We start from the raw sequence: 12,500 nt of genomic DNA on the forward strand, positions 1-12,500 counted from the left end.
ACACACACACACACACAGAGCAGTTAAACAGAGTTAAATGAGCAGTTTCACACACACACACACACAGCATACACGCCGTGTCAATCACCGCGCCGAAGTAGATGGGCGTCGGGATGTAGGCTGCACACACACAGTTAAACAGAGTTAAATGAGCAGTTTCACACACACACACACACACACACACAGAGCAGTTAAACAGAGTTAAATGAGCAGTTTCACACACACACACACACACACACACACAGAGCAGTTAAATGAGCAGTTTCACACACACACACACACACAGTACATATAAACCCTCTCACCAAGCGTGCGCAGAAGAACAAACTGCATCCCCAGTGCAAAGGGACGCTCCTGTTCATCCACAGACCTACAGAGAGAACGTCAGAACATCAGGGTGATTACTGTTCTACAGACCTACAGGCAAGAGAACGTCAGATCATCAGGGTGATTACTGTTCTACAGACCTACAGGCAAGAGAACGTCAGATCATCAGGGTGATTACTGTTCTACAGACCTACAGGCAAGAGAACGTCAGATCATCAGGGTGATTACTGTTCTACAGACCTACAGGCAAGAGAACGTCAGAACATCGGGTGATTACTGTTCTACAGGCAAGAGAACGTCAGAACATCAAGGTGATTACTGTTCTACAGACCTACAGGCAAGAGAACGTCAGAACATCGGGTGATTACTGTTCTACAGGCAAGAGAACGTCAGAACATCAGGGTGATTACTGTTCTACAGGCAAGAGAACGTCAGAACATTGGGGTGATTATTGAGCCTGACGATGATGGTGTGTGTGTGCGTGTGCGTGTGTCTGTGTTTGCGTGCGTGTGTGTGTGTGCGTGTGTGCGTGTGTGTGTGCGTGTGTGTGTATGCGTGTACCTGAGCGTGACGATGATGGCGGCAGGCTGAGCGCAGGCGGTGATGAAGGTGACGATGAAGAGGAAGCTGAGGAAGGGCAGCAGAGTTCCGCAGGTGCGTTGGCACCGCCCCTCCCGAGCCCAGCCCTTCCCCCGCAGGTACGTCTCCACGATCACCACCGACAGCCCGTTACCATGGACACCGCCGCGCGCCGTGCTCACCTGGCGACTCTGAACACACGCACAGTCCGAGTAGTTCCTCACCTGCACACACCAGGGATTAAAGTGAAAAAAAATCGTTTGACTGAACTTTTTTCAGGCCATAAGTCATACGTTGTTCATATCTACCTATAGAGATAGCACCCCTTTTGCGGTCGCGACCTATTGGTTTTTAATGTACAAAAACATGCACACAGCAAAGTAAAGGGAGTATTCGCCTTATTCACACAGCGGCCATTGTTTAAACCAAAACGAGGCTACAGGGTACACTTACTATATAATTAATGCCACCTACAGGTGAATGCATAGAACATAACAATCCTATGGTTTGTGTACCCTGTAGCCTCGTTTTAGCCGCCAATGGCCGCCATGTGAATAAGGCGAATTGAGAGTGTTCTTGATTGAGATTGAGTTTTCCTGATGAACAAAAATATATTTTAGTACCATCCCTGACCATTGCTGATTAGCCATTGCTGTTCTTTTCTACTGCAGCAATATTGTAGAAAGGCTTTAACACACTCTTATTTAATTACTTCAGGCCAAAAGTGTTTAAAGGGGAGATTTTTTTCTTGTTAATATGCAATTCAACACCAAGTAAAATCTATAAAATCAAGTTTGCAAGACTTCCCATTTCCTCATCAAAGTAATGAATCAGAACAGTCTAGATACTGTTCATATTTCCATTTGTTGCCTCATCTGCATTTAATGATAACATGGTAATTTTGAGTTTTACAGACAACTCAGTTTTCCAATGAGCAGCAATACTGTGTGTGCTCATGCAGGAGGTCTGCGCATTTGTAACGACAATCTGGAGACGGCGCTTTTGTCTTCAGCAACAGATTGTATAAGGTTGACAAGAGGTTGCGATATGGTTAAGGACAGGTCGTGTTGCGCTATGAAAGAACATGCGTAGCCTACTTTCTAAACGTAAAAAACGGTCAGCCATAGATAAACGTAGCCTACCTCTGTCGTGGTGGCTAGTTGCACCAGGTAGGGAAGATGTCCTGAAGTGCACGAACGTTAACCTTATGGTGGTCTTCTGATTGGTGGCGTGCTAAAACATTTTCCTATTGCATCCATAAACAATTTTCTTGCAGCGAACCGCGCAAAAGCAAACTCCTGGCACTTTAATTTCTTTACACCATGGCTTGTTAGTTCTCCCCCGTTTCCAACAGCTGCCCATCTGCATTTATTTTTTAACTTTTGACACCTGCCTTCCTTTAGCAACGACGCATCCATGACAGCTAGTGGCCTTGCCAAATAGACGCACACAAATCATGACGCTAATATGCGAGATTCTGGTAGGCCCACTGGTTATGGTTTTGTGCTATAAATTAATAATATTTTATAGCAAAGTTTTAAGTTGACTATTTTAATTGTATGGTTATTTTTTGTCAACATACACTCACAACCTATTGTCGTTAAAAGTGAGGCCTAAGCAAAATAGGCTACAAGGCTGTCTGTGCGTCACAAACACGACTGACCCCCTTACTCGACACGCTCAGTCAAAACCTTCCGTCGCAAATTGTGAAAAACATTGTTGTATGTCATAACAGACCGGATAATAAATTGCATAGGCTACGGTTTATATTGCGTCGCTTTACACATAATGTTAGTTGCATTGATTAAAAACTGTAACAATAATAGTAGCCTACATCGGGTGGCATAGCAGGCTATCTGTTCAAGTCATAGGTGACACCCAAAATGAATGACCTCCCCTGACAAGAGTTCGCGATAGTAAGTGTCTACATTGATGCACGGAAAGAACACAGCCTCCGAATTCGCACATAGAGCTCACAATATCATATCCAAAAAAGTTAAACGGATTGGCCAACCTCATCAGCTGTCTCTAATGTGTCACTATAATCCAACTTTTAGACCGTTATAGTCCTCCATACGTGTTCTTTTTTTTTAAGCAAACGCCCGAGACAAGTGTGTAGCTACAACATACAAAGCGAAACTCATGGCTGACGTAGGCCGTATAGGACGTATCTTCTTGAGCGGTCACGGATTGAGACACAGAAAGTTCTCAAGAACACTATTAGGTCTTTAAACATTTACCTAATATTTGTAGTTGCCTTAAAAAAGGAAAAGCAAAGGTGACAGTCCCCCCCCACTCCTATTTTTTTTCTCATCGGATCTGCATCGATCTCAAATATGACATTTCTAAAATCAAATTGACGGAAATCCGTCCTATGACGGAGAACTTTAATCCTTGACACACACACACACACACACACACACACAGGACAGCATTAGGTGTGCACACACACACACACACACACACACACACACACACACACACACAGGACAGCATTAGGTGCACACACACACACACACACACACACACACACACACACACACACACACACACACACACACACACACACACACACACACACACACACACACACACACACACACACACACAGGACAGCATTAGGTGTGCACACACACACACACACACACACACACAGGACAGCATTAGGTGTGCACACACACACACACACACACACACACACACAGGACAGCATTAGGTGCGCACACACACACACACACACACACACACACACACACACACAGGACAGCATTAGGTGTGCACACACACACACACACACACACACACACACACACACACACACAAGACAGCATTAGGTGCGCACACACACACACACACACACACACACACACACACACAGGACAGCATTAGGTGCGCACACACACACACACACACACACACACACACAGGACAGCATTAGGTGTGGGAGCAGAAAGACAAGTGTAAATTAGATGTAAGAGTCTGAGTAGTTCCTCACCACGCGCACCCCCCCAATCCCCCCCTCCACACACACACACACACGGAGTCAAAACAACACCCCCCCCCCTCCACACACACACACACACGGAGTCAAAACAACACCCCCCCCCCCTCCTCCACACACACACACACACGGAGTCAAAACAACGCCATAAAGATTGTGTGCCCGTGAAGACATGTGTACAGTTTTGTCTTCGAGAATATGATTTGCACAAGTGTAGAACCGTTTTGTAGCTGTGGAATTAATTTGTCTGTGTGCAAAAAAAATGCGTACCTGCAGAAATATTTTGTGCACTTGTGAAAAACATTTGTCTACAGGGATTTAGTTTGAATGTGTGTGGAACAGCTTTATAGCTACAGGCAATAAAGGAACTTATGTATTTGCGCATACAATTAGGCAGCAATAAGGAGAAGTGCAACATCTATCTTTAGTGTGCAAACTGGATCTATGAAGCTACAAAACATTTTTTGTTGTTGTTTCTGCAGAGCCAATCAGCACATTGCATCTCCTACTGACTAGCCAATCAGGGGACGTCCTGCGTCACATCTCTCGGCCAGGGTCAGCGGGCTCCATAGTGCGCACGCACACACACACACACACACACACACACAGGTCTTAAATCTAACAAGTTACTGTTACACACACACACACACACACACACACACACACACACACACAGGTCTTAAATCTAACAAGTTACTGCGACCTATTGGTTTTTAATGTACAAAAACATGCACACAGCAAAGTAAAGGGAGTATTCGCCTTATTCACACAGCGGCCATTGTTTAAACCAAAACGAGGCTACAGGGTACACTTACTATATAATTAATGCCACCTACAGGTGAATGCATAGAACATAACAATCCTATGGTTTGTGTACCCTGTAGCCTCGTTTTAGCCGCCAATGGCCGCCATGTGAATAAGGCGAATTGAGAGTGTTCTTGATTGAGATTGAGTTTTCCTGATGAACAAAAATATATTTTAGTACCATCCCTGACCATTGCTGATTAGCCATTGCTGTTCTTTTCTACTGCAGCAATATTGTAGAAAGGCTTTAACACACTCTTATTTAATTACTTCAGGCCAAAAGTGTTTAAAGGGGAGATTTTTTTCTTGTTAATATGCAATTCAACACCAAGTAAAATCTATAAAATCAAGTTTGCAAGACTTCCCATTTCCTCATCAAAGTAATGAATCAGAACAGTCTAGATACTGTTCATATTTCCATTTGTTGCCTCATCTGCATTTAATGATAACATGGTAATTTTGAGTTTTACAGACAACTCAGTTTTCCAATGAGCAGCAATACTGTGTGTGCTCATGCAGGAGGTCTGCGCATTTGTAACGACAATCTGGAGACGGCGCTTTTGTCTTCAGCAACAGATTGTATAAGGTTGACAAGAGGTTGCGATATGTTTAAGGACAGGTCGTGTTGCGCTATGAAAGAACATGCGTAGCCTACTTTCTAAACGTAAAAAACGGTCAGCCATAGATAAACGTAGCCTACCTCTGTCGTGGTGGCTAGTTGCACCAGGTAGGGAAGATGTCCTGAAGTGCACGAACGTTAACCTTATGGTGGTCTTCTGATTGGTGGCGTGCTAAAACATTTTCCTATTGCATCCATAAACAATTTTCTTGCAGCGAACCGCGCAAAAGCAAACTCCTGGCACTTTAATTTCTTTACACCATGGCTTGTTAGTTCTCCCCCGTTTCCAACAGCTGCCCATCTGCATTTATTTTTTAACTTTTGACACCTGCCTTCCTTTAGCAACGACGCATCCATGACAGCTAGTGGCCTTGCCAAATAGACGCACACAAATCATGACGCTAATATGCGAGATTCTGGTAGGCCCACTGGTTATGGTTTTGTGCTATAAATTAATAATATTTTATAGCAAAGTTTTAAGTTGACTATTTTAATTGTATGGTTATTTTTTGTCAACATACACTCACAACCTATTGTCGTTAAAAGTGAGGCCTAAGCAAAATAGGCTACAAGGCTGTCTGTGCGTCACAAACACGACTGACCCCCTTACTCGACACGCTCAGTCAAAACCTTCCGTCGCAAATTGTGAAAAACATTGTTGTATGTCATAACAGACCGGATAATAAATTGCATAGGCTACGGTTTATATTGCGTCGCTTTACACATAATGTTAGTTGCATTGATTAAAAACTGTAACAATAATAGTAGCCTACATCGGGTGGCATAGCAGGCTATCTGTTCAAGTCATAGGTGACACCCAAAATGAATGACCTCCCCTGACAAGAGTTCGCGATAGTAAGTGTCTACATTGATGCACGGAAAGAACACAGCCTCCGAATTCGCACATAGAGCTCACAATATCATATCCAAAAAAGTTAAACGGATTGGCCAACCTCATCAGCTGTCTCTAATGTGTCACTATAATCCAACTTTTAGACCGTTATAGTCCTCCATACGTGTTCTTTTTTTTAAGCAAACGCCCGAGACAAGTGTGTAGCTACAACATACAAAGCGAAACTCATGGCTGACGTAGACCGTATAGGACGTATCTTCTTGAGCGGTCACGGATTGAGACACAGAAAGTTCTCAAGAACACTATTAGGTCTTTAAACATTTACCTAATATTTGTAGTTGCCTTAAAAAAGGAAAAGCAAAGGTGACAGTCCCCCCCCACTCCTATTTTTTTTCTCATCGGATCTGCATCGATCTCAAATATGACATTTCTAAAATCAAATTGACGGAAATCCGTCCTATGACGGAGAACTTTAATCCTTGACACACACACACACACACACACACACACACAGGACAGCATTAGGTGTGCACACACACACACACACACACACACACACACACACAGGACAGCATTAGGTGCACACACACACACACACACACACACACACACACACACACACACACACACACACACACACACACACACACACACACACACACACACACACACACACACACACACACAGGACAGCATTAGGTGTGCACACACACACACACACACACACACACAGGACAGCATTAGGTGTGCACACACACACACACACACACACACACACAGGACAGCATTAGGTGCGCACACACACACACACACACACACACACACACACACACACACACAGGACAGCATTAGGTGTGCACACACACACACACACACACACACACACACACACACACACACACACAGGACAGCATTAGGTGCGCACACACACACACACACACACACACACACACACACACAGGACAGCATTAGGTGCGCACACACACACACACACACACACACACACACAGGACAGCATTAGGTGTGGGAGCAGAAAGACAAGTGTAAATTAGATGTAAGAGTCTGAGTAGTTCCTCACCACGCGCACCCCCCCAATCCCCCCCTCCACACACACACACACACGGAGTCAAAACAACACCCCCCCCCCTCCACACACACACACACACGGAGTCAAAACAACACCCCCCCCCCCCTCCTCCACACACACACACACACGGAGTCAAAACAACGCCATAAAGATTGTGTGCCCGTGAAGACATGTGTACAGTTTTGTCTTCGAGAATATGATTTGCACAAGTGTAGAACCGTTTTGTAGCTGTGGAATTAATTTGTCTGTGTGCAAAAAAAATGCGTACCTGCAGAAATATTTTGTGCACTTGTGAAAAACATTTGTCTACAGGGATTTAGTTTGAATGTGTGTGGAACAGCTTTATAGCTACAGGCAATAAAGGAACTTATGTATTTGCGCATACAATTAGGCAGCAATAAGGAGAAGTGCAACATCTATCTTTAGTGTGCAAACTGGATCTATGAAGCTACAAAACATTTTTTGTTGTTGTTTCTGCAGAGCCAATCAGCACATTGCATCTCCTACTGACTAGCCAATCAGGGGACGTCCTGCGTCACATCTCTCGGCCAGGGTCAGCGGGCTCCATAGTGCGCACACACACACACACACACACACACACACACACACACACACAGGTCTTAAATCTAACAAGTTACTGTTACACACACACACACACACACACACACACACACACACACACACACACACACAGGTCTTAAATCTAACAAGTTACTGTTACACACACACACACACCCCCACACACACACCCACAGGTCTTAAATCTAACAAGTTACTGTTACACACACACACACACACCCACACACACACACACACACACAGGTCTTAAATCTAACAAGTTACTGTTACACACACACACACACACACACACACACACACACACACACACACACACACACACACACAGGTCTTAAATCTAACAAGTTACTGTTACACACACACACACACACACACACACACACACACACACACACACAGGTCTTAAATCTAACAAGTTACTGTTACACACACACACACACACACACACACACACACACACACACACAGGTCTTAAATCTAACAAGTTACTGTTACACACACACACACACACACACACACACACACACACAGGTCTTAAATCTAACAAGTTACTGTTACACACACACTAGAGATGCGCGGATGGGCTATTATTTCAACCGTAACCGCATAGCAAAACTTATCATCCATCCGCACCAACGTTTTTTGACCAATTTTCAAATCCGCACCCGCCCGCCATCCGCTGGTTGTTTTAATGTATATGGGTGATGCGGTGCTGCTGACGTGAGGCTAGAAAGCTCTTGCCTGTTCTAGAAAGACTGATCCAATGCAGCAAATATATTAAAAGGCTAAAGTCCTACATTGGCTATGTTGTAGCCTATCCCCAGAATATCAGCAGCAAACTCAGTCTCTGTCTCGCAAAAGTCTCCAAATAAAACGCAGCTTGTAGCCTACAATTGTACCATTGTAATAAAAACGCAATTTAGCACATAATTTCAACAATGCTGCTATTTAGCCTACTAATTAATGCCTATTGTACTTTATTTTTTGCAAAAAGAAAGAAATCCTTAATAAAATAACAAGTCATTCACATTATAGGCTACTTTACGCACTGTAACCCACCGTACAGCAGTGCAACGTGCATGTTTACATTTTTAGTAACAACTTGCTTGCTTGCCTTACACATCTAAGTTTTCCGACTATTTTTCTTACCTTCTTTTTTCCGCTGTGGATGTTACTGAGCTTGTAGAAGTTTTAGCTCTTACGTTCTGAACATCTCGCACTGCCATTGCCCGATGTCAGTTCTGAGTCATATCACACCATAATCTGTCTCCCTTTTAAATGCCTATTCCCTGAATGGTAGGCTAAAATGACTATGTGTTTTATATATAATATCGAAACAAAATAACCCAGTCAGTCTCATCTACGAGATGTTTAGGCCTCCTCCAATACTGGCAGCTGGGCTCATAGGTTGCAGATTTGCTTAGTGGCCTACCAAGGCTCTGCAACGAGACGCGACATGGGAGATGAATCATCGGTCAACTTGCACTGTAGCCTATTCTACTTTCTTATTGCACACTGGAGAGAAAAACATGCTGGTAGGCTACAATAGGCTACTTAATTTAAACTTTGTTACCTTTAGTGTGTGTGTGTGTGTGTGTGTGTGTGTGTGCGTGCGTCCGTGAGGGGTTGCTCGGTGAAACATCGGAATACACCAATTCCGCAACACCGTCTCTGATAGATAAACAAAGCAGCATGCATAGAAGCAACTAGGCCAAACTGCCTGATGAAAATTTGACTATTTCAAAGTGTGCTCGTTTTTTTCCGGATGTAGGTAACACAATTTAACAATGTATAGGCTATATTTTTTTCATTTGATTGGTTCAACCGCCACCCGCCCGAATTTAATTAAAATATTATATTTCTTCACGTCATCCGCCCGATCTGCGGCTTAACCGCAGAGTCCGCGGCTGTAACCGCCAACCGCGCATCTCTACTGTGCACACATGCACACACACATACACACACACACACACACACACAGGTCTTAAATCTAACAAGTTACTGTTACACACACACACACACACACACACACACACACACACACAGGTCTTAAATCTAACAAGTTACTGTTACACACACACACACACACACACACACACACACACACACAGGTCTTAAATCTAACAAGTTACTGTTACACACACACACACACACACACACACACACACACACACACACACACACAGGTCTTAAATCTAACAAGTTATGCCTTTTACAACAAGCTTTTTGATGGAAAAGTGGTGTTTAATTTCCATAATCTTTGTTTAGTGAACGCATAAAAACGTCAGTTTGTAAGCAAGAAGAATCAAGAATAAGAAATCAAGAATTATGATCTTTGGGGTTGTTTATCGTTACCTAGCAACCTAGGCGTTAAGTGTTAAAAATTATTGCAGTTTCAGTATATACAAGATGTGCCGTAGCACAGTGGTTAGAGGAGCGAGCTTTGATCTAAGGATCATTGGTTCAAATCTAGCATCAATCATTCTGCCAATGTTAGTTTTGGACTGGATATTTACATGCCAACACAAAAGGTTGTAAAAGTAGCCAAATAAGAGTTTCTTATACCAACCCACCCGACCCACCAATATGTGCATTAAATATAAACCCTACGCGAGGCAACCCGCAAATTGCACACACACACACACACTCTCACTCTCTCTCTCTCACACACACACACACACACACACACACTCACCCCTGAGCTGTCGTTGGCCACGCTGCTGCAGCCTGCCAGACAGGGGTTGAAGTAGGTGATGCCGTCGGAGCCGCAGACGGGCGCGTAGTCGTACGTCACACAGCCACACGCCACGTTGCAGCCCGCCGTCAAGTTCCGCTGAGACAGAGACAGAGACGGACTGCAGGACACACAGAGGGGGTTATGTGTGTGTGTGTGTGGACACGGGTGTGTGTGTGTACACGTGTGTGTGTGTGTGTGTGTACACGGGTGTGTGTGTGTACACGTGTGTGTGTGTACACGGGTGTGTGTGTGGACACGTGTGTGTGTGTGTGTGTGTGTGGACACGTGTGTGTGTGTGTGTGTGTGTACACGTTAGGGCTGGGATAAACGATTATTTTTTAAACGATTAATCTAGCGATTATTTTTTCGATGCATCGATTAATCTAACGATTCATTTTTTCAGTCCGATTCGATTTCGATTCGATTCGATTATCTCCCCATTAATTCACTAATAGCAACTTATACATGTTTATTTACATATCTGAATGAAAAAAGATGAGTTCTTTAACATTGCAATATATGTTTATTGCTCTTAAGATTCCAAAATAAAAGACTATACAAGTGCAAAGCAATGCATTCTTACTCAGAGGTAGCATTTAATAAAGTTCAGCAGTGTATAGGTCTAATTGAGTGCCTGTCATTTTAAGACGTTCATGTGGGAATCCTTGCTAACATTAACACAGTTAAAAGGCTGCTGATGTGTGGATGCAATTCATAACGTAGTTAGTTCAAATAACGGTTCGTTCTTCTCCTTTGGACAAGCACTTTTGAGTCTTGGAAAACACTTTTCCATTTACATCGGGATTTTGCAAACATTCAGAGTCAATAATGAGCCCTGCACGAGTAATACAAGCAGCTGCAAGTAAGCATGCTAAGCTTGACATCCAAACAGTATTCTAACGTTAGCTTTGAGATACTGCTTGCATACTCTAACTTAACTTAGTTTAGTCTCCTCAATGTACTATGTTGTGATAAGACCTTAGCAGAGTTTACTTTAACTTTAAGGGACCGTTCGTTATTTATAAACGGGGTCAGCGGAGGGATTTTGAATGCTTCAATCAAAAGTTGCATGACCCTCCCCTGCCTGCAAGAAAATGTTCAACGACCCTCCAGCAGTCTGTTCAAAAAAGACATGACCCTCCCCGGCCAATCGTCGATACCTAGCGCAATGGATCGCTATGAAAACACATCGACTTAAGCAATAGTTCTAAACTCTCCCTCTGCTTTCTGATCTTACACATCACACTTCACCAAGATGGTGGCCATTTCTGTAGATTTACTCACTAACATTGTTGTGGAAACACAATAAGCATGGAAACTAAATGCACACTTCCTGCAACTGCATTAGCCTACTTGAAATAATTTACTCCTCTAGTAAGTATTCACATGAAATAAAACAATAAAACATTGAGACCATTCAACAAAGCACACTGGGTAATAACAAATTCAACACATGAACTTGTTGCTATGGACTCGTCTCTAGGCTTCCTCAGTCATTGTAAAGCTGCCGAAGCTGAACATTATCCAAAACTCAATTTCTCAGACGATTTGGGAGCTTGCTACACCTTCCTTCTCAAATGACTTGAAAAGACCGTTTGCACAATTTCACAAATAATCACAGGGACCGAAAAATACCTAACAAGCCAACTTTTTCCGGGTTTAGGCCTATCATTTTAACTTTTCCCCGCTGTCTTGCCGTTTTAATATTTTCCCGTAGAATATCCTATATTACTGTAATACTCTAATAACATTAGTCCTGCATTCTGGCCTGTCTCTGTGTTGTCCTGTTGTTACCCCTTGCCCTTCCAGAGAAACAGATGTATTCAAATCATCGTTTTGCTTGCTTGAATGCGAACTCAGAGTGATGTTAACCTACAGTAGGCCTATTTAAGTTAACGACGTGGTTGTTGTGAG

At 43.3% G+C, this 12,500-nt stretch overlaps 1 protein-coding gene across 2 annotated transcripts in view; it reads right to left on the minus strand.

Annotated features, from left to right (window-relative positions):
- The window catches only part of LOC143139607 (solute carrier organic anion transporter family member 5A1-like), a 29,698-nt gene that overhangs the window by 892 nt on the left and 16,306 nt on the right, over window positions 1-12,500 (minus strand). Inside the window, exons 6-9 of one of the 2 annotated variants that reach the window (XM_076300186.1) lie at window positions 10,545-10,704; window positions 889-1,130; window positions 306-370; window positions 1-120 (exon numbers count right to left, since the gene is read on the minus strand). The exon at window positions 1-120 is cut by the window's left edge and continues 236 nt beyond it. In XM_076300186.1, coding sequence (XP_076156301.1) covers window positions 1-120; window positions 306-370; window positions 889-1,130; window positions 10,545-10,704 — 587 coding nt within the window. The remainder of the gene's footprint in view (window positions 121-305; window positions 371-888; window positions 1,131-10,544; window positions 10,705-12,500) is intronic. The other variant, XM_076300185.1, reaches the window with a different exon arrangement.

Source organism: Alosa pseudoharengus, unplaced genomic scaffold (assembly GCF_046254945.1).
Source record: "Alosa pseudoharengus isolate Yale_2024_CS ecotype anadromous, Long Island Sound unplaced genomic scaffold, YU_APseudo_1.1 YU_APseudo_1.1_scf_22, whole genome shotgun sequence".
NCBI classification, from domain to species: domain Eukaryota; kingdom Metazoa; phylum Chordata; class Actinopteri; order Clupeiformes; family Clupeidae; genus Alosa; species Alosa pseudoharengus.